The following is a 21,873-nucleotide window of genomic DNA, read 5'->3' as shown; positions in this document are numbered from 1 at the left end:
TGGTCAGTTAATATACAATAAAGGAGCCATGGATATACAATGGGGAAATGACAGTCTCTTCAACAGATGGTGTTGGCAAAACTGCACAGCTACATGTAGGAGAATGAAACTGGATCACTGTCTAACCCCATACACAAAAGTAAATTTGAAATGGATCAAAGACCTGAATGTAAATCATGAGACCATAAAACTCTTAGGAGAAAACATAGGCAAAAATCTCTTAGACATAAACATGAGTGACTTCTTCATGAACATATCTCCCCGGGCAAAGCAATCGAAAGCAAAAATGAACAAGTGGGACTATAACAAGCTGAAAAGCTTCTGTACAGCAAAGGACACCATCAGTAGAACAAAAGGTATCCCACAGTATGGGAGAATATATTCATAAATGACAGATCCGATAAAGGGTCGACATCCAAAATATATATAGAGCTCATGTACCTCCACAAACAAAAAGCAAATAATCCAATTAAAAAATGGGTGAGTATCTGAACAGACACTTCTCCAAAGAAATTCAGATGGCCAACAGGCACATGAAAAGATGCTCCACATCCCTAATCATCAGAGAAATGCAAATTAAAACCACAATGAGATTATCACCTCACACAAGTTAGGATGGCCACCATCCAAAAGACAAACAACAAAAAACAAAAAAATGCTGGTGAGGATGTGGAGAAAGGGGAACCCTCCTACACTGCTGGTGGGAATGTAAATTAGGTCAACCATTGTGGAAAGCAGTATGGAGGTTCCTCAAAAAACTCAAAATAGGAATACCATTTGACCCAGGAATTCCACTTCTAGGAATTTACCCTAAGGATGCAACACTCCAGTTTGAAAAAGACAGATGCACCCCTATGTTTATCGCTGCACGATTTATAATAGCCAAGAAATGGAAGCAACCTAAGTGTCCATCAGTAGATGAATGGATAAAGAAGATGTGGTACATATACACAATGGAATATTATGCAGCCATAAGAAGAAAACAGATCCTACCATTTGCAACAACATGGATGGAGCTGGAGGGTATTATGCTCAGTGAAATAAGCCAGGTGGAGAAAGACAAATATCAATTGATATCACTCATTTGTGGAGTATAAGAACAAAGCAAAAACCGAAGGAACAAAACAACTCCAGACTCACAGAACCCAAGAATGGACTAACAAGTACCAAAGGGAAAGGGACTGGGGAGGGTTGGGGGGAGGGAGGGATAAGGGGGGAAAAAGGGGCATTATGATTAGCAGACATAATGTAGTTGGGAAGGGGCACGGGGAGGGCAGTACAACACAGAGAAGTAGTGACTCTATAGCATCTTACTACGCTGATGGACAGTGACTATAATGGGGTTTGTAGGGGGGGACTTGATAATAGGGGGAGTCTAGTAACCACAATGTTGCTCATGTAATTGTACATTAATGATACCAAAAGAAATGAAGGACCTGGTACGGACTACCCCATGGCTCAGGGAATCCCTGGGTCCTGTCCGAGAGAGACAAGTAGGTGAGACTGAGTTCGAGACACGACGACAGGCATGATGGCAGACGGCCACGGGCCCAGGAGCGCCGGTGCCTCTAGGCGCCAGGGAGGCGGGAACAGACCCTCCCCCAGAGCCCTGAGCGGGGACCAGAGGAGCACGCCCTTCAGGACTCCACCCTCGAGCTGGGAAATAGCAGATGCTGGTCTGCAGCCCCTAGGATTGTGGTACTTTGATACGGCAGCCCCAGGACTCTAGCACTGACAGCCCCAGGCTGGGTTTTTCTCCAGCTGAGGGATCAGAGGTTCCAGGGCAGGTGAGGGGTGTGCCCAGGACCCAGGTGAGGCGGCGGCAGAATGAAGTGACACCCTCCCCTCCCTCCAGCCCCCTAGGCCACCTCCCTAACCGGGGTGGCACTGCTGTCATCTTGTTGTTAAGAAAACTGTCCCGGCTCCTGAGACCTAAGCACAGCTGTGACACCCGTGTGGCTTTGCCTGACCCACACCAGGACAGTCACAAGTTCACACGTGGCCTGGAACCGCCTGTCTGAAGCACCCAAGGCAGGAAAGCACTTCCAGGAGGGGCTGGCTAAGCGGGGGCCTCCGGAGCCCCAGCCTGCTGCTCACTACACGGGGACACGAGGCTGCCCATTTACACCAGTCACTTTACAAGGGTCTGCAACAGTCCCTCCGCAAGCTAGCTGGGCACAGAGAAATGCCTTCTCTGCGCAAGCTACCAGCACTGCAGAGTCAAGGCCTGTGGCTCTGCAGCAGGTGGCCCAGAGCGCGCCCTCCCTGCCACCCAGACTCAGGTGAGCAGCCCGGAGCCGGAGCACCGCCCACCATGTGGCCGGGCAAGAGGGGTGGTGGGGCTGAAATGGGACAGGCAAGCAGAAGTGGCAGTGAGAGAACCCCATCGGTGGCCAAAGGCGTCTCCCCTCAAGCCGCCCGAGGTGCTGCACCTCTTGGGAGCTGACGGCACCCAGGCAGCAGGGCCTAAAATCCCAAGGCATAAAATGAGGACGGTATTCATTTACCAGGAAGACGACAGGCTGTGGGGAAGCGCCTGTCAGCGTGTGCACCGGTGTGCTGAGCTGCAAGAACTAACCAGCTACTCACGGTGCAGGACGGACAAAAGTAAACGGCAGATCGGGTCGCGGCATTTTCTACCTATCACACATTAACTCTCTCCACCGTCCATTCTCCCCTGATGGAAGTTCTTGGAGCCCTGGCCACTGAGTGGGGGGAAGAAGCGCCCCGAGTCAGAGGTTTACGGTCCAGAAAACAATTTCCGACATGTCATTCCAGATTCTACTCCGCACCTACCCCGGAAGGCCGTGGTCCTCCCACCCCCACTCCATGCATGAGAACCAGAGGCCGCAGGCTAAGGGTGAGCAGGTGGTGAGGGGCCGGGGCCGCCAGACTCAACACCTCCAGAACCCGCAGGAAGGAGAGGCTGTGCCCCCCTCAGCCCTCTGGCTCCCGCCTCCACGCATGGGAAAACAGTCCCAAGGCCACGCGGATCGGTGGCAGACCCAGCCTGCGGGGGCAGCGCCGCTCCTCCTGGGGGGACTCCTGGATCTCCAGCCCTCCCCGGAGGGTGATGGCCGATCGGGGACTGCTGTGGACGCGCTGGACGCAGCCCAGCACAGGGAGGACGGCAGCAGCGCGGTGCAGACACGGACGGGCAGCTGGCTGGAGGCAGGGGTCCCAGGAGCACAGCCCTAGACGGGGGTCCGGGTGTTTCCCGCCACGCCTCAGGGAAGGAGAGGGCCCACTCACGTCCAGCTGTCCGTGCGCCGCCTGCTGCCCCTGCTGCCCCTTTGCCGTCCGCTGGGCTCGCTCCGCCTCCGCCTTCCGCCTGCCCCCCTGCTCTCTCTCCTTCGCGAGGTTTTCGAAGTTGGCTCTGATGTGGCTTGCTTTGCTGTTCGCTGCAGAGGGGAGGGGAGATGACATGTGATGCCAGAAGCCCTCCATCTCCCGGCAGCCGGGCACTTGGCCCTGCTGCTGGCTCAGCCCCGCCTGGCGGTCTCTGGGCCCACCTGGCTACTGACCGCCCAGCAGGACGCACGAGGCAGACGAGTGCCACGAGCCTTGCGTCTGGAGCAGCTTTACATGACAAACAGCACTGCACTCCTCGCCACTGCGTGCCCAGGGGCAGGGGCCAGCAGCCCCGAAGGATGCCCGGGATGAAGCACCGACTGGAGGCGACCCTCAGCCCTGGAGGTGCATCGCTTCCTCCCTCACGTGATACGGCAGAGGAGCAAACACCCCTGCACAGGGAAGGGGGCTGCTGCCATTACCCGAGTCTGCAGTGGGGCTGGTCTTTCCGAAGCATCCCTGTCTGCGGTCCCAGGGGGCACGCTACGGCCCGGCCCAGTCTGGCTCTTGCCCAGATGGGTCCGTCAAGTCATGCCCAGAAAACCAAAAGTAGCCGTGCCACAAGGGCCCTCGGGGTGATCCCGGCAAAGGCTAAGCTCACATGCGTCTCCTTCTGCTTGCAGCCTCCCTCTTGCCCGCAGCACTCTCCTGGGACACCGGGAGGCATGGAATGCCTTCCTGGGAAAGCCCGGGGCGGGGGGGCTGCTAGGACTCACCTGCTTCAACAGGGACGGTCTTCTGGTAAGCGGAGGCCACCTTGGAAACATCCTCAAAGGTGGAAGCATTCTGCCCAGAGATGGAAGGGAAGTTAGGAGAGCACTTTTCTCCTGCACACCCTGTGACGGTTTCTGCCTGCAGATGAACGCCTGCCCTCGATTCCAGAAGAACCAGCCAGAGAGCCCACAGGTTTCACGGCCACCTTGGCTGGCAAAGTGACGGAGGCATGAGGAGCTGATACCCATCGGCTGGTGACCACATGAGTCAGAGCAGAGATACCCTGGGGTCGTGGGGGTGACGGGCGGAGCACAGAGCACTTTCTGGGCAGTGAACGATGGAGTATGAGGCCTCAGAATGGTGGGTTCCACCCAACCACAGAACAGACACCATCCGGGTGGCCCTGACGGACCCTGGGGACTCTAGAGGGTGACGACGCATCAGAGAGGACTCACGGGCTGCGACACGCATGCCGTCTGGTGGGCGTGTGGGTAACGGGAGACTGTGCACGGGGGGCAGGGGTGTGGAAAATCACTGTGCCTTCCTCTCAAATTTGATAAAACTCCTCCAAGAACATACAGCTGGAACAAACCCCCAAAACACCCCCCATCTGCGTAGTCCTGAACCAACTCTGTTCTTCTCCAGCCCCCCTCAGCCCCGAGAGAGGCCTAAGTGTTCACAGGGGCCCAGAGAGGACACACTGGGAACATCCCCTGGTCTCACCTGGCCTAAGCACCCACGTCACCCCACCAGCGAGATCACACCTTCTTTGGTAGGGGACCCAACTCTGTCCGAGTGAAGTGACAGCAGTGACTGCCACTTACAGGCTGACTCAGCTGCACACTGGCAGGAGCCTGGAGCCCACCAGCCACCCCCAGTTCCATGGTGAGCAAACACTTCTAGTAAAACACACCTGGGCTCAGGACAGACACTGCTTTTCTGACACTTAAAACCAGGGGAGAGGTGCCCAAGCAGGCGTGTGACCGAAGTCGACCTGGTTCCAGCCCACGTGAGCAGCACGCCTCCCCGAGGCTCTGGCTGACCACCGCGCGGAGCCCTGGTCAGCACTCTGGGGGCGGGCTGCCCCACCTTCCCCCACAGCCCCATGCTTCTCTGGCAGTCACCCAACAGCCCGCCACCCTTCCATGCCCAGAGGCACCTGGCACCCCCGCCTCATCTCCGAGGGCAACTGCTTAGCTGCTCTGACCAAACCCTCTCCCACTCCCGGGCTCCCGGCCCCACCAGCACTGCCCCAGGCCTGCCTCCTCTTTCCAGAACAATCCCTAGCACCCTCACTTCCCACTGCCCCAGAGCTCCTGCCTGCCCAGAGCCAGGGAGGGGGCAATGGTGGACACTGGCATTTCCCCAACGCCTCCCTGCTGCGTCTGGGGTGACTCTGCATCCAGCTGGCCCACGACCCCTCCCGGCGCCCACCACCTGCCGTCCACCCGACTGTCCAGCAGTAGTACCGTCCTCTGCACAGTCTCTTGGTGTCCCCGTCCCCTACAGTCTCGGTGTCCCATTTCCTGGCCAAGACCCACAACCCCCTCAAAACTGAGCTCAGGTGTGCACCTCCCTCATGACCCCACAGCCTGAGCCTGGGCCCTGCCACTCGCTCCCAGCCTGCGCACGGTCACATGGAGGAGTCCCCGGGGTGACAACCATCTGTGCGGCCGACTGTGACCCGGAGGGAAGCGTAAGGGCTCTGAGGGCCACCCTGCCACCCATGACCACAGGCACAGGACCCGCAGGACCGCCTCTGCTCCGCTGGCTGAGGGGCCAGGAGCACACGGAGCCCCAGTGCAGGTGATGCCCCTAAGCCTACACTCTGCCGTGGTTGGACTGTGGGCCAGAAAAGCAACCTGGCATCTTAGCCTGACTCCCTGGGACTGTGTGACCAATCGAAAACGAGAGTCCCTGGTGAGAGAAACAAGTGTTTCCATGGCAACACCCAAAGGGCAGCCCGTGGTTAGGGTCCAGCTCCAGGGGATGCCATCCGTGGGCCCCGGGCCCTGAGCGCTTGCTGAGCTCCCCTCACTCAGCCAGGGGCGCCAAGGAACTCAACTTCCTCTCTGGCTCACTGCTAATCACTTCAAATTCAAATAGCCGTGCATCCCAAAGGCTCGGGTTGGCCTTGGAGTCTAAATGTCTGGGTCCCAACGGTGGCCAGGCACTAGCCTGCCTGGCCAGGAGCCCCCAGGGACAGAACAGGCAGGGACACAACCCGGCTGTGATACTTTAGCCGAGGCCTGGCCATGCGGGAAACATCATCCGGTGTTCGTGCACCTGAAACAGGAGCTGCGTGCCCCCGAGCCCATCACGGCACAGCCAGATGCCCCAAGCCGTGAACCTGGCCCGTCCGCAGAAACCACAAAGCCTGCGTCTGGGGACTTACCTTATCCATCCGGTCCTTCTGCACCCCGTATTTTCCACCGAATCCTTTGGCGTAGTCTGAAACATGGCAGAACACAGCACTTACTCTCAGGCTGGGGCAGTGTGGTCCCAACAGCACACGCATGCTAACAGACCCTGGACACCCCAAGGAAATGCACCCCGAGCGAAAGGAAATGAGAGCCAGCAACGAGGAGTCTGCGTGCAGGCAGGAAAGAGGCTGTGCGTACTCCCAGTGCTCTCCCGAGGGACAGAGGGGTGCAGGCGGGCTGGCAGGCAGTGAGCCGAAGAGGGCCCAGTGCGGGCCTCTGGCAATGCGCCACTTCCATAGCACAGGCTTCTGCCAGCACGGCGGCTGGTCCCCGCCACCCCGTGCTCCTGCCCCACTGAGCACCAAAGAGGCCCCATCACAGGTTCTCCCTTGCTTTTGAAGAGAAAAAACAGTCCACAGGGGAAGCCCAGCCAGTACCTGGGTCACAGCAGCACAGACCTAGGTGACAGTGCCACCGGCACGCGTGCTGACGGCCCAAACAGTCCATCTCCACGCGCCTGCCAGCTCAGCCCAAGGTGTGTGCCTCCCTCGTCTGAACTCGCCCCCAAGTCCTGACTCGAGGCCTGAAAGCCTGAGCTCTGCCCTGCACGGCCAGGTCACTGCTCTAGTCCCAGGGGCATCTCCAGGCCCTGACCGCCACGTCTGAATTTTGATGGTATTCAAGTAACTGCTCTAAGGAAAAACGCACTCGCCACTCAGGCTCCCGGGGCACACCTAGAACCCCCCGTCCCTCCTCAGCTGCGTGTATACTGTTCGGCTCTGTGTGGAGAAGTTATACATAGATGGTGTTACCAAAAACAGAAGCAAACAAAAAACATCTCCCACCCCTCAAAAAACACCACCACAAATGAAATGGAACCCCAGAGAGCAGGGGCGCCCGGGGCCCCTCGTGGCCACCAGCCTCTGGACGTCTCGGCTCGCCCTGGAGGCCGGGCGGTGGCTCACTCAGCTCCACGCAGCAGCCGTGATGAGCTCCTGCGCAGGTTTGCTGGGAGGCCAGAGGCTCCCCGGTCCAGAAAGGAGCCATGTTATGGGATCAGACTGAAGCCCCTGACAAACCGCCACCGTGTTTCACCAAACATGAACCCCAGAGGTTATGGGGGGAAAGTGAATGGGGAGACGGGGTGACCACATAGAGCAATGACCCTGGGTTGAGATGCCCAAGAGCCCCTGACCAGTGCCAGTGGGAGACTCGGAAGGTGGAGCCCCCGAAGTCTGTGCTAGAAGTGGCTGCACTGGGCGGGGAGGGCAGGGGGCAGCAGGTGGGGGCTGGTGAGCAACTGTGCCTTGCTGGGACTCGTGCTTGGCCAGTCTCTCCTGGTAATCAAACCCCACAGCACAGGAGTCCTGCCTCTCGGACTGAACACCAAATCTGCCTCCGAAACCAGTCTTATAATCTGAAAATCCACAAGCGACAGAGAAAACAACCAAGAGAGGAAACACAGTTCAGTTAGAATCGTGTGAGCATGTGCGAGAGTCAGACATGTCACTGAGCTGAGCAAGGGCCCGGCCGGGCTCAGAGCCAGCGGGCCGGCTCCCGGGCCCAGACCGCCGCCGCGGGGCTCCCAGGCCACAGCACAGACTTAGAATCTGCACATCGCAGCCAAGGTCTGCAGACAGGTCAGGAACTGTACTTAAGACAATTCCATCAAGGCACTCCATGCTTTGGGGTTTCATCCTAGGCTCCTACCCACGCTGCAGACAAGAGAACGCATCTCTGCGCATGCAGAGAAAGAGACACATCATACATCATGGCAGCTATCAGTCCCCGCCCGCCCCCACTTCCCACTATGCGGGCGGGAAGGACAAGTGGGTGGGGGTCTGGGTCCGACTCAGAGGTCCTCCCACCCCGCACCCCACTTTCCTGGGGATGGGGTTCCCTTCTCATAGAACGGCAGTGGAATCTGCTTTCATAAACCGTAGGGCACTTTATCAACGAATTCAGCCTGTGGGCACCGCCCCCCTTTCTGGGCACGAGGGCAGGGAACAGCCTTCCTGGCAAGGCTACCGGCCGTGACCGCGCTTCCTGGCACAGACGAGGCCAGCAGCCTTGCTGGGGCAGCCCTCCCACGGGCGGGGGCAGCTGGCCGCCACAGAGACGAAGAGTTAGTCACAACTGGGAGGCAGAGGACGACCTCAAACAGCGAAGACCAAACAACGCTGCTACAGAAGCACAGCAGGGACGGGCACATCAGCGGACCCACGGGTGCCAGCGGCCCGGCGGCAGTGAGGGTGACCCGCCCCGTGAACACACCTTTCTGGGATCCATGCAGCTGCAGCCTCTCCTGGTGACCCCAGCCCAGGGCACATTTGTCTTGTCGGTCTGTCTGGACACCAAATTTTCCTCCAAACCCTTTCACGTAGTCTACATGGACAACAAAAGGCCACAGTCCAGCATTAGCGGGCAGCCTGGGTAACAGGGAGAAAGCATGCTTTCAACGCAGCTAAACACACAACTCGCCAAACCCATCCTCTCCCCCACAGACGTCTGGTGAAGCTGAGAGGACCTGCTCACACCCCGGCAAGGAGCCTGCTGCTCACCCTGGGACTGCGACTAGACGGGCAAGACCACGCAGCAGCTCTGAGCATGCACCATATGAGGTGCTTTACAAATGACGTGGCACAATCTCGGCACTTTCACAAGCCACATGGTGGACGTCAGAGCCAGAGAGCGTAAAGACATGGTTTGTACTTAATGGCTGTGTTTCTGGACCTGCTGTTGTAAAGCTCCGTGTTTAACTCAAGAGACGCCCACTCTAAGGGCTTGGTCACGTCTTGCCTGTCCATCTCTGTTCTGCTCCCACCTGCCGCCTAAGACTCCCTGGCCGGGGGATAAGGTCAAGGGAAGACACCTGTTTGGGACTCGTGCTTCTCCGTTTTGCCTTGATACTCAAAACCGACCGCACTCTTGTCCACCTTGTCCTTGTCGATCCCGTACTTGCCGCCGAAACCCCTGGAGTAATCTAGGCACAGAGACAGCACTGTTCACGCCCCGGCCCCGGCCCCAGTGAGCACGCCATGCACTCAACCGCCCTTAAGAAAGCACTTCCAGCACCCGACTAAAGCGACAAAAACCCTTCAGGCTTGCTACAGGACCCTAACATGGGGAGTATTTCAAAATACTACTTGTAAGTGGTAGTTAATAACAAAGAGTAATAAACAGCAGATTAGTAACTGTAGCATCTTTCCTTCATCCCAAAGGGCAGCATGAAGTAAGTCTCCCATAAAGCTCCTGAGGTCAGGAGGGGGTCTCTCCGCTTCATCAACTAGAGCAAGCAGAGGTGCGCCCGCAGCGCCTCCAGAGCAGCAGGGCCAAGATGCAGCACCTGCCAGAGGTATGAGCGCCATCCACTTAGTGATTTTCACACTAAAGCAAGGCTCCACCACGGATACATTAGTGGGGCAGGACACGAAGTGTCCCTCACAGGGAGGCCCGGGGCTTCCAGGGAGACCCAGGGGCGCCCCAGGCTCTGCAGCCCATGCTCCCCGACCTCCCAGAGGCAGCCTGAGTCCCTGCAGGGCCATCGCACCAGGGAGGAACGCACGGCAGGTCCCTGCATGCTGGGCAAAGGACTAGAGCTCGTTCCAGGTGAAGGGAGAGGCAGCTGGGGTGACCCCGCGCAGCCGGCCAGGCACGTGGCCTCGAGGAGGGTGGCAGGGCTGGGCCAGGCCCTTGGGGAAGAACTGGGACACTGGTGGCCTCTTAGTTCTGTTTTTTAAAGAAATCTGGATTATTTTTTCATGTGTGAGCTCTCAGTTTTTAAATGTCGGCATTTATTTTAAAAACTTAAACGTTCAGGCCGAAAAGAGGTTAGATAAGCAATACGGAGGCGCCACCCGTCCGTGGCGTCCGCAGTAAGCCGTCGGGCCCCAGGGGATGCCGCAGCATGGGGAAAGTAGGTTCGGCTGCGAAGGCCACCCTGGCAGTGCCTGCCAAAGTTTCAAATTCAGTGTCCTTTGACCAGCAATGCCATTTCTAAGAATTCATTCTTTTGAATAATCACTTGGGCATATAAAATCCAGGGACAAGACAACTCGCCGAGGCTGACTTTTAACCTCAGCAGTTGGAAATACTCTGAGCTCCCATTCCAGGGGATCCCCGCACGAGGGCCAGCAGGTGCCCACAACCGCCCTGCGCCGCACTAGAGACGGGACCCTCCACACACTTCACGCCGCAACAACCGTGCAGGTGGGGCGTGACCGTCTGCACAGGGGAGTCTCCCAGCTCATGGCTGCAGAGGAAGGAGACGGGGACGAGGAGCCCACGCGGGAGCCGCCCGGGGGGCGGGCTGCGGGCAGACCTTTCTGCGACTCGTGCTTCTCGGTCTTGCCCTGGTAGTCGAAGCCCACTGCGCTCTTGTCCACCCGGTCGGCCTGCACACCGTACTTGCCACCGAAGCCACTCGAGTAGTCTGAGGAGACAGGCAACCGTCAGCCAAGGAGCCCAGTGACAGACTCAACTGCCACCTCAGTTAAACTGAGCAACAAAACCGTTTGGGGTGACAGCTCACTGGGAGATCAGGCACACGTTTTAGGATGCACAGCAAGCCACCCGCTGTGACACACAAGGGACAGACTCAGTCTACAACATGCGCGCTTGCAGCCTGGTCTCTTTCAATGGCCACAGGGCATTTTTTCACGACGGCAGCAAGGAGCTGCATTCCCATTCGGAAAATTAACTGGTCAGCACATGAAGAAAGCTATGCAGCTAAAAACCCTTTCTGGAAAAGATGCTGCCCCTCCAACACGTCCATGCCAGGCAGAGCAGGCCGAGCGCCGGCTCCCTGGTCACTTGACCTCCAGGAGGCAGGTGCAAACAGGTTGCAGAAGCGCACGGAGCGCCGGGAGGAACTGACACACTTTCATCTGCTGACAAAGGCTTTGTGAGACCGGATGACTTAGCGAGGGCCAGCCAGCCCCGTGCGTCAGGAAAACATCAGTCGCCCCAGTGGCCCCGGTGTCACCCGTGGGGAAAGTAAGCTTTTGCCAACAAAGTCAGGGTGCGGGCTCTTCCGGGGGTACTGCTGCTCGGGACAGAGGCCCCAGTGACCCGAGGTGCCGGAGCCGGGTGCTGCCTGACGGGCCCCACTGACACACGGCCTGCAGGCGGGAGAGCACAGTGCCCCCCGAGGCGGCCCCCATCCCCAGGAGCCCTCAAGTGACGGCACGCTCTCCCCGGGGCCTGCACATCTGCACCTCCTTCCTACCTTTCTGTGAGGCGTGTTTCTCGGTCTTGCCCTGGTACTCGAAGCCTACAGCGGACTGCAAGACAGAAAAGGGGGCACGCCTGTAACCGCCCCCACAGCTGCTCACCCAACTCCACGATGTGCATGCAGTTAGTAAAAACGCCAACCATGCCATTTTTTTGACCTCTGATCTCCTAAGCCATGTATGGGTCCAGTTAACACGCAAAGCTCTGGTGTTTGAATCTGCACTGCATGCAGTTCCGTGTGGAACCGTGGCTAATGTGGCTGATATCACGGCACACTGGGAAAGCCAGAACATGGCTGAGGGCTGACTCCAAAATGCAGGCTCTCCGCCGCCATGATAGAAAACAAAGGTCCAACTGCCCCAGTCAGAGTTAGCACAGGCTGGCGCCCAGGGGCGCCACAGTATCTGGACACTAAGCGTGGCCCTGGGAACTGCCGAGCACTGCCTGTTGGGGACACCCACACAGGGAGGGTGGGTGGAAACAGTCACACTGGCACATTCTTGGGCAAATCTACACCATCTGGCCCATCAGATGGGGATTTCCACAGCAAGTGGTGAAAGGCCCTTATACATCCCTGTTCTCACGCCAGCACCCAGCCCAGCACCTCAGAGCACCGGTGAGTCCCCCAGCCAGGGTGCCCTCCCCACAGTTCCAGAGGACACCTGGCAGCCCGCCGATGTCAGCAATGAGGTGGGACTGAGAGGGGGTGGGCCCCTGCCCTCCCCGGGCCCTGGCTCTGTGACACATCACTCACCTGGTCAACTCTGTCCACCTGGACGCCGAACTTGCCTCCGAACCCCCGGACGGAGTCGACCTGTGAGCAGTGCTTGGAAAGCTTCGACTGGTACTCGTGGCCGACGGCCGACTGGGGCAGGGACAAAGTGAAGAGTCAGACCCTGGGCCTCCTCATGGGCAGCGCCAGGGGCCCCCGGTGAGGCACACTGAGCAGGGACGTGAGTCCCGGGGGACGGTGGCGCCAGGCGGGGTGGGCACCCCTGCCTCCCAGCCTCAGGCTCTGCCCCGCTGCGTGACTGGGCGGGAAGCAGAGACTGCGAGGCCAGCCGCGTCCAGCAGCCAGAGCCAGCTGCCCGCAGCGCAGCACGTGAGCTCCCCAGGGGGGCTGGCGGGCAGCCACTCTGCCCGAGTGAGGCGGCCCTGTGCTGCGTGCCCCTGCAACCGGGACGTTTCTACCAGGCTGAGACACAGACACCGTGCTTCCGTTACAGCGCATACTCACAGTCACCCGGCACTGGGCGTGCGCCCAGCCAGCACAGGCCCCATCTCCCCCCAGCCTCTCCAGCACCAAGGTCCTGAGGAAGCAGCTTCAGCCACCTCTGCCCAAGGCCACACGCCCTGGGCGTCCTCCCACACTCGCCCCTGCACGGTCAGTGACCATGGCCTTGGGACACACGACACCCCAGCTTTCTGTAAGCAGAGCTTCCAGGGCAGCTGCACATATGCCTTACATACGCCAGGGTCGTCCCCACAGCCCAGAGCTCAGCACACTCACTAGCCAGACACCTGTGGCCTCAGCCCTGCCCAGCCTGGCAGGCCCCACTCAGAGCTGAGCACCGGGCTCCCAGGATCCGTCACCACCGTGGACAGTGGCCACGGCCCCTTCACAGACAGCGGGGATGACACCTGACCGACCTGTGACCTGGGCAGGGCAAGGCGGAGACGCGCGCCCCTCCAGGCCTCCGCCAGCGGGTGCCCCAGTGCCGCCGCCCTCTCCACTTTGTCCAGAACCTCACAAAAGAGTGGGCTTAGGGCTCAAGGTCAACACGGTCACTGACACTCGGAGGTCACTCAAAGCAGCCACCGTTCCCACATCCCAGTGAGAAAGCAGCAGCTCTTTCCGAGGACCTGCAGGGATGCCCATCTGGCTGAAGGGGTGAGAGGGACAGGCGGAGGCAGCCAAGGCCGGCAGGGCAGGAGGGAGGCTCCGGGGGCAGGGGCGCTCCTGGACGGCAAAGGCCTGAGCTCCGAGCGCCAGGAGTGACATTCCCCCATAGAGAACGGAGATGGCCGAGAGGCCGGCGATGACAGCGGCATCCTGTCCTGGTCACGCTCTGCCTTGACACAGGTTCACTGGTTTCCGCAACTGTTATTTGTCCAACCCAGAGCCGGGGGCCCAAATTCATTATCAATTTCTGTCTGCTTTAGTCTGCAGCACTCTGGAAGCACAGGCTTGGCTTGCGGGTGGCCAAGGCTTCTCCGTCACTGCCCCAAACACGCGGGGTCCCTGCAGGACTGAGAGCCCCCAGGCCATTTGGAGCCTGAAGATCATTCTGCTCCCCGCTGCCCCCGTCAAGCCGTTTCTGGGAGTGACCCAGTCCCACCGGGAATGTCCATCTGTCCTGCGCTTGCTCTCTGTCCAACTCTAGGCTAATTTCAGACCTGGGCTGGGGTACCCATTGGCTCACATGTGTCTGCCCTATGGCAACAGAGTGGCGAGGCACACTGGGACAGAGTCCCATCTGGGCACGAGGGGACAGGTCTGGAATTACAGACCAGAACCTGGCACGAGCTGATCTTTCCCTCTGCATCCGCTGGGTCGGAACAGGCTCACGGTACCCAGGCAGGGGGCACAGCCCCCAGGACCGGGCACGAGGAAACCAGCCTCAGGGGAGAACCAGGCAAGCACACTGCCTCCCGGGCAACACGCTCCCTTCTCTGAGGGGGACAGCGCTGAAGGGAGTGGGGTCACACAGCGACGAGCTCGCTCCACACCTTGCCCCGTGGACGTGGCCGTCCCAGCTCTACCAGGGCAGGCCCCCCAGTGAGTGCCAGGCCGCCCACCGAAGGTCCCTGGTGCACGAGCACGCCCGCTGGCTGAACTGGCCCCAGTGGTGTGACACGAGGGGCCCTCAGTCCTGGTTGGCTCTGCAGCTGGTACGGGTGGGCTGCAGGCTCAACTGCAGGCAACGGTGACACCAGCGCCTGGGGCCGAGAAGCCCTGGACTCCCTGCTGGTTGGCGCTGGCCTCCGGGAGCCCTGTTCCCCCTTGGGCCTCCCTACATACCACCTACTCACCAGCAACCCTGACAACCTTAACAGGCTTCTGAGAGGCGGGGGCGCATATGAGCAAGGGCCATCGGCAGGGGACGACTCTGGAACATGCTCCCCAACACCGACTCGAAGCGTCTCATCTGAGGAAAAGGCCCGAGTGCCCGCTCTGCAAGCCCAGGCAGTGCCAGGAGCCTGCCCACAGCAGGCGGCACTCACCTTGTCCATCCGGTCCTGTTCCACGCCGAACTTCCCTCCATAGCCATGGGAGGCTTTTGGCCCTGTTTCGAGTTCCTTCTCCTTGAGGGACTGGTGTTCTTGGAAAACATTCTCTCGCAGCTTGTGTATGCTTGGAGGGAAGAGAGTCATCAGGGACACAGGGAACAGACGCGCGCCCCGCCCTCTGGGACAGTAAGGACGGGCGCTACCTGGGGAGATCTGCACGGTCTCGTTACCCGGCGCCTCCCGGACCCCTGTCTTCACTACACTTCCTCATTATTCTACCAGCTGGTCTGTCTACTTGGGCAGCTCTCAGAGTCAAGTTCAATGGGAAAAAGAACTAATCTGAACATGTACAATGAATCACCCCAAGCCCCCTAAAAGCAGCTGCACTGAAATGTGAACTTCATACATTTCATGAGAAGTCCTTGATTTTACCAGAGAACCGAGTCAGGGCCAGTTCTGTAACGCCAGCCCGAGACACAGGACAAGCCAACCATCCCGTGCCCCAGATACCCGAGGCCACTGGTGGAAGGTCAGCGACACAGGACATGTGTGGGAAGCACCCCAGCCTGTTACATGTTCAAAGGTAAAACGAACACTTTCGGAACATATGATCTAAGGCCATTTCTTACTTTGACCTCGGAATGGTGACACAAATCAGATGTGGCCAGAATGTGGCAGGTCAGCAAACCTCTACGAGCTGTCACTGCCAGAAGGCCCCCGAGCAGCATCGAGACCGCCTGCCGAGGGGCCTTTCTGGACAGTGCCAGCAGTGTGGCTGTAAAACAACCAGGCGTGGATGCCACCCAAGCCCCTACGGGCAGGGGAAGGAAGCCTCTGCCCCTACAAGCCTGAGGGACACGGGCACCAAGACTGTCCTGCTCCCTGCGTGTCCTCACTCAGACCTCCCGACCGCTCCAGAGGCCACGCGCTGCCCCACCCACCCCCTCGGTGCGCTGCCAGGCCACAGAGGAGGGGAGCGATGAGGAGAGGATCCGGGGGCCGGCCTGACCCTGCTCAAACGAGCCAAGGCTTGCCAGGCTGGGGTCGGCTGGTTCCAGGTCCTCCCCCGGCAGGGCCGGGGCCCCTTCCATTCTTGTGGCTTCTGTGGAGGCTGTGGCTCAGTAAGTCGGGGGATGAACACCTGTGTCCCCAACACCCACCCTACTTTTCTGAATGGCTGCGTCTTTCTCAGCCAAGAACAGCTTCACTGCACTGCAGGAATACCGGGGTCAAGTAAGACAAACTCTGCAAACGGCCGAGCAGGCCGCCCCGTGGGTGACACCACTACACAGAGAGGGACCGGGCTGCGCTCCGAAGCTGCAGGGCCTAGACAAGGAGGCTGAGCCCATTTCACGTGCTCCTTATCTCCCCTTGTGGGTGAGGAAGCAGTGTGCCGAGCTGGCGGTGCCAGATAGCACCACGCCAGGAACCACGACACGCTTCCCTCGCTTCTCCTCTTTGGGGCTTTCCCGGAGAACAGGGGCTTGGAAGTCGGCTCGATGTACCCAACCGACAGTGATAAAACCATAAAGTCAGAGTAAAAAATAAAACTAAGGCAGTGTTGGTTTAAGGCCCAAGGTGTTCCAGACCTCACCTTGGAAGTCTGGAGAAAAGGGGGGGTCACTGTCTCCCAGTGAAAACCTAGGGACTGAAGAGCAAACTCTAGAACGCTAAGGACAAAAGCCACTCGCCATGGGAGTTTTCAGGCTACTGAGCATCAGGTGACACAGACACACACACACACACGTCAGCGTGCGCACACCTCCTCACATTCAGCCGCTGTGTCAGTATCCGGTCGCGAGGTAAGACAGAGGCAGTCCCCACACACACAAGCGCTGCACAGGTCGGTCAGGAGGGCAGGCGCCCCTGCCGTACACACCCCCGTCCCTCAGAAAGTCAGTCTCACACCAGAACTAAGCAGGCCTCTCACTTGATGTGCTCCTGGTGCCCGGACCCCTTCACGGTCTTGGCCCCCCATCTCTGTTCTTTTTCGCTTACATCGTTCTGAAATAGAAAAATAAACCGGTAAGCCCCACAGCCTGGGCCGTGAAACTGCAGGGGGTCACCCAGACACAGGAACCAGGGGAACGGCCTCTGGGGAAGCACAGCGAAGGAGACGGGGCTCCCGGGCTCCTACCACAAAGTCGGGGTCGGTCTCCCAGTCGTCAGCTCCCCCATCGTCCTGGGCGATGGACACGGCGTGGCCCGCCGACGCTTTCCACATCTGCAAGGGTGGCGCTGGGTTAGGGAGGGCCGGGACCACCCGGGAGCGCCGCGCTCAGAGGCCAGGAGGCCGGCCCTCTGCCCGACCACCCCTCTGGGGAACACAAGGACCCCATGGTCCCCGTGACCCCTGTGCTGCGGGGGCGACAGTGGAAGCTCAAGGAACGCAGTGGCACAGTTCTAATGCTGCTGTCAAACAGCTTCAGAAAAACACCAGAAGTACTCTGGCTGCAATTCAAGTGAGGGAATTTTCTAGAAAACAAGAGTCACGTGTGCACTTACTTCATTCCATACAAGCCTGTCACGATTCCACCAAGTCTGGAACAACAGTGTCGCCCAGCAAGAAGGCACTCATTTTGGGCCACTCGGCATTGTGAATGTATGAAACATCACCAGTGGTAAACTTTATATCACGTGCACTTTATTGCAATTAAAAGAAAGAGTACCACCCACTTGGGTTTCAGGTACTTACTGGAAAGTAACATATTTTCACAACCTGGACTCTGACAATTCAACGAGTGCTTCAGGTGATTTATCAGAGGCCTGCCCCGCTCACACTCTGGGGGAACACGCCGCAGGCAGGGGGCTGACTTTTCCTGCGTTAGGCCACTGCACACGGCCACCAGCTTCCCTCCCCAGACTTTTAGGTGGGATCCAGGACAAAGAAAGACGATCCAGCTTCACACCCGCACAAGAGAATTCTTTTCCTAATCACCAAGGTAAAATCTAACCTTTACAGGTTTCAAAGGAAAACTATGAAAAGAATTGATTCGTTTTCCACAAAAGAACTAACAGAATTTTATATGGGTCAGGAAATGTGACTGGGAGAAAAAAACTGAGATTACTTTAACTCGATCAACCAGATGCTCCATCCAGGTGTCGGAACTGAGGGTGCCCAGTTCACGCCTTCTGCGGTCCGCACTGGTGCGTCTATGGCTCAGCTTAGGGCAGAGGTCCTTTGTCGGCCCGGGAATCTCCCACCTCCACCCGCCCCCGCCAGCCCCTCTGGTTCTCAAGTTCAAATTCGAGGTGGTGAGGGATGAATCAGGGCACAGTGCCCTCAAACTCAAACTTCCCGATGCAACTCCTGCCACCATTACCTGGGCGGGCAACCGTTCGCCACCAGGTGGGGCAGGTCCCGCAGCGTCCTGTGGAAGCCACCCTGGACCTCACTGCCCTCTGCTTAGGTGCCCCAAAGCACAGCAGGACTTCCCAGGTACAACCTGCCTGGGCTTGACTGTGGAGAGCAGACCACACACGGCCCGCAGAGGCCCAGCCAGGTGTCCCTGCCCCCTGCGCCCACATACAACTGAACACACAGCTGCCCCAAGGCTCAGTGATTGCCCCCAGTCTCTGCCCCACAGCACCATGTCCCAGAAGGGGGACTTCCCGTCTGTGGGGCTTCAGCTGCCTGCAGTTCCATCCACTGAGGAACTGCTCCTCCCGGAGGACAGGGGTCTCAGTGGGAGGCCAGAGGGACACCGCCCCTCGAAGCAACGGTGAAGATGGCTGTTACTTTTTCAGGGAAAGCACAGCCCAGTCTTCACTGATCTTTCTGGAAGCCAGCCAGCCCCATCAGCTGCAGGTGAGGGCTTCCTCAGGCCTCCTGAGGCCCTGCCCGTGGCTCCTCCCGCCTTCCAGGGACAGGCCAAGAGGCTGGGCCGCGCTACTGCCAGGCGGACACAGACGCCCGCCCTGCCACGCCAGCGTTTGGAATCCCCTCCAAGCCACAGGAAACACTGGAAACCTGCCTTCATTTTCCTCAAACTAAGTTCCCTCCCAGAAAATGACAGTCCCTATCTCTGTAAACCCAGAGCCCCCTCACCCTCCCTGTCCCTGCTACAGAACCCACCTGGCTGCCCAGGGGAGAGAATGTATCAGAATGTCAAAGGCACAAACCTTTCTTTCCAGCTGAAGATGAAAGGTGCTCACAAAACTCGGTTTAAAACACAGGAGCCCCACAAGGTACTGCCAGGCATTCGCGGGGGGAGCCTCCGCCTGTGAAAAGATGAAGGGTGTAAAGCCCAGCAGGCTATCTGTCTCGGCGGGCACTCTGGGCACACATCCTTCTGTGGGAGATCCTCCCAGAGCACCCCTGAAACCCCCCAAACATAACAAGGTTTTGTAAAGGAATCTGAACAAAGGGGGGGAGACATGCATTTTACTAACCGGAAGCCTCCACAGATTTGCAGACACTCTGAGAAGCTATGAAAAATTAGAAGTTTCAAAAGATTTATAGCTGTATGAACTTTCTTCTTAATGCAAACAGAAATCCTTGCCTCAACTGCCAACATACATTTCCTGTTTGCTATATTCCTGTTAAGTTTCCATTTTTACTTAGTCTAAATTACAACATTACTAGGAGCTTTTTTTTTTTTAAAGAAATAACACAAGAACACTCCCTGAAGGGATCACAGTGTGATTGGGAGAAAACAGCAGTGCGAGGCCTGCTCTTGGGCTCTCGGGGTGTGACGGGAAGAGCACGGGAAGCGGACTGCGGGCAGGATCACGACGATCCAGACTCCAATTTCCCAAGCCACCAACTCACCACCTTCCCCCTAGGGCCACCCGACAGCCTCAACTGGCCACTGCATTGCCAGACATCACATCACAGAGCAGGTGGCAATCCCCTTGTTTCCCAGAACGAGCCAGTCACAGGCACACGCTACTGGGGTCAGCATGCGGCTTGTCACCCATCGGGAACTAGAGGCGTGGCCTCCGCTGGCGATCCCGATCCTCAGGTTCGTCTGTGGGCCCTGACCTACTGACGCTCCTTCCCTCTCACCAGTCCCTGTTGGAAATCCTAACTTCTGTCGGTTGCTTAGTACATGCTGGGGACTGACGTGACGTGACTGCTGGAATCAGCAAGCATCCATAAAAATCTTCCCAAAGGCAGCTACTGATATGCTCAAATCTACAATAATTTACTATGCTCTCAAAATTTTAAATTAAAAGAAAAAAAAGGTCACATAAATAACTAAAATCTTAAAAGATAGGGTATTTTTTGGAGGACCCAAAGATAATGCCTCTGGACTCCTACCTGACACCATACACAAAAATTAACTCAAAAATGGATCAAAGACCTACATGTATGAGCTAAAACTATTAAATTCTTAGAAGAAAAAAAGGCGTAGATGTTCCTAACCTTGAATTTAGCGTAGTTCTTAGATGTGACACCAAAAGCGCAAGAGAGAAGAGGAAAAGCAGGTGAACCGGACAAAATGTAAAACTCAGCGCTTCAAATGACACCATCAAGGAAGAGAGAACAACGGACAGAATGGGCGAGACTGTTTTCAAATCAGATATGCAAAATACACTAAGAACTCTTGCAACTCACTAATAAAAAAGAACAATCAACCACATTTTAAAATGGGCCAAAGATTTGAATGGACTTTTCTCCAAAGAAGATACACAGATGGCTAAGGAGCTCATGAAGAGACGCTCGGTGTCACTGACCATCAAGGAAATGGAAATCAAAACCGCAAGGAGATACCATTCCACTCCTAAGATGGCTAAAAGAAAAAACACAGGAACAAGTCTGATGAGGGTGTGGAGAAATCAGAATCCTCTTATATTAATGGCAGGAATGCAAAATGACCACATGACCCAGCAATTCCACACCCAGCAGTATGCTCGAGACAATTAAAAACACATGTCTGCACAAAAAATTGTACAGGAATGCTCCTAGCAGCATTGTTCATGATAGCTAAAAAGTGAAAGCATGAATGTTAACAGACACACAATGTGGTCTATCCACACAATTAAATATTATTCAGCAATAAAATGGAGTGAAGTCCTGATACAAGATACAACATACTCTTGAAAGCATTCTGCTAAGTTAATGAAGTCAGACAATGAAGACCACATATTACCCAGTCCCACTTATATGAAATGTCCAGAACTGGCAAATCTATAGAAAAAAAGGTAGATTACGGGAACCTAGCATTGGGGGGCGAGGGAAACTAGGTTTCTTCTTGAGGTGATAAAACTAATCTAAAATTGACTGTGGTGGTGGTTGCACAACTCTGTGAATATACTAACCACTATCAAATTGTGCCATCTGAATGGGTGAGTTGACACGGTATGTGAATCGTGTCTCAATAGTTATTACCAAAAAAGTTTAAAAGAAGATGCTGCCTCTGTCCAGCACTACTGACAGCAAACCTTCCTTGCACATGTCACACGTACAGATCAGACTGCACAAGTGGGCAGTATTCTCCAACTGCCATATAAACCCAGTGAAAAAGTCCCTCCTGAGGAGAATGTTTTAGAAGATGGGATAAAATTACCTATGGAGACCTAGCTTCCCATTCGCCTCACTATCTCCAGGGTAGCAGAAAACCAAAGCAACACAAAGGTATCTGAGCAGCCAAATAGAAATCAGGAGGCCCCTCCCTATGCAATTACTCAAAGGCACCCCCCCATCACCTCCTGGGCAGGGACTCACGGTTTGCTCTGGGCCACACAATGACAAGAGGTGAAAGACCAGACCTCCGCGGGGACCCACCAGCCCACCTCCCAGCTGGCTGCCCTGGCTGCCGGCTGCCCCAGGACATTGGCACACGGCAACGGAAGGCAATACCCAGGCTCAGTGATTCACTCCCTCAGCCATGCACTTCCTGAGCACCCACCCTGTACTGCACGGCACGACCAAAGGTCTGAATCACCAATTACATTCACCTAAAAGTATTTTAGAAGT

General features: G+C 57.1%; 1 protein-coding gene across 5 annotated transcripts in view; it reads right to left on the bottom strand.

Moving 5' to 3' along the window:
* CTTN (cortactin) overlaps nucleotides 1-21,873 on the bottom strand; it is a 29,429-nt gene that overhangs the window by 6,417 nt on the left and 1,139 nt on the right. For 2 of the 5 annotated variants that reach the window (XM_037011427.2, XM_037011430.2), the window contains 13 exons: nucleotides 19,074-19,172; nucleotides 17,089-17,175; nucleotides 16,882-16,955; nucleotides 14,946-15,075; nucleotides 12,475-12,585; nucleotides 11,716-11,770; nucleotides 10,810-10,920; nucleotides 9,361-9,471; nucleotides 8,763-8,873; nucleotides 7,795-7,905; nucleotides 6,461-6,516; nucleotides 4,068-4,137; nucleotides 3,253-3,401 (listed from right to left, as the gene is read on the bottom strand). In XM_037011427.2, the coding sequence (XP_036867322.2) occupies nucleotides 3,253-3,401; nucleotides 4,068-4,137; nucleotides 6,461-6,516; nucleotides 7,795-7,905; nucleotides 8,763-8,873; nucleotides 9,361-9,471; nucleotides 10,810-10,920; nucleotides 11,716-11,770; nucleotides 12,475-12,585; nucleotides 14,946-15,075; nucleotides 16,882-16,955; nucleotides 17,089-17,175 (1,176 nt within the window). In that variant the 5' untranslated portion in view covers nucleotides 19,074-19,172. Of the gene's footprint in view, nucleotides 1-3,252; nucleotides 3,402-4,067; nucleotides 4,138-6,460; nucleotides 6,517-7,794; nucleotides 7,906-8,762; nucleotides 8,874-9,360; nucleotides 9,472-10,809; nucleotides 10,921-11,715; nucleotides 11,771-12,474; nucleotides 12,586-14,945; nucleotides 15,076-16,881; nucleotides 16,956-17,088; nucleotides 17,176-19,073; nucleotides 19,173-19,343; nucleotides 19,380-21,873 lie in introns of those variants that run through there. The other 3 variants (XM_037011426.2, XM_037011431.2, XM_073217281.1) reach the window with 2 other exon arrangements.

The sequence above is a fragment of the Manis javanica genome, chromosome 11 (genome assembly GCF_040802235.1).
Source record: "Manis javanica isolate MJ-LG chromosome 11, MJ_LKY, whole genome shotgun sequence".
NCBI lineage: Eukaryota > Metazoa > Chordata > Mammalia > Pholidota > Manidae > Manis > Manis javanica.
Note: the sequence above shows the minus strand (reverse complement) of the source record. Positions and strands in the feature narration are given on the sequence as shown.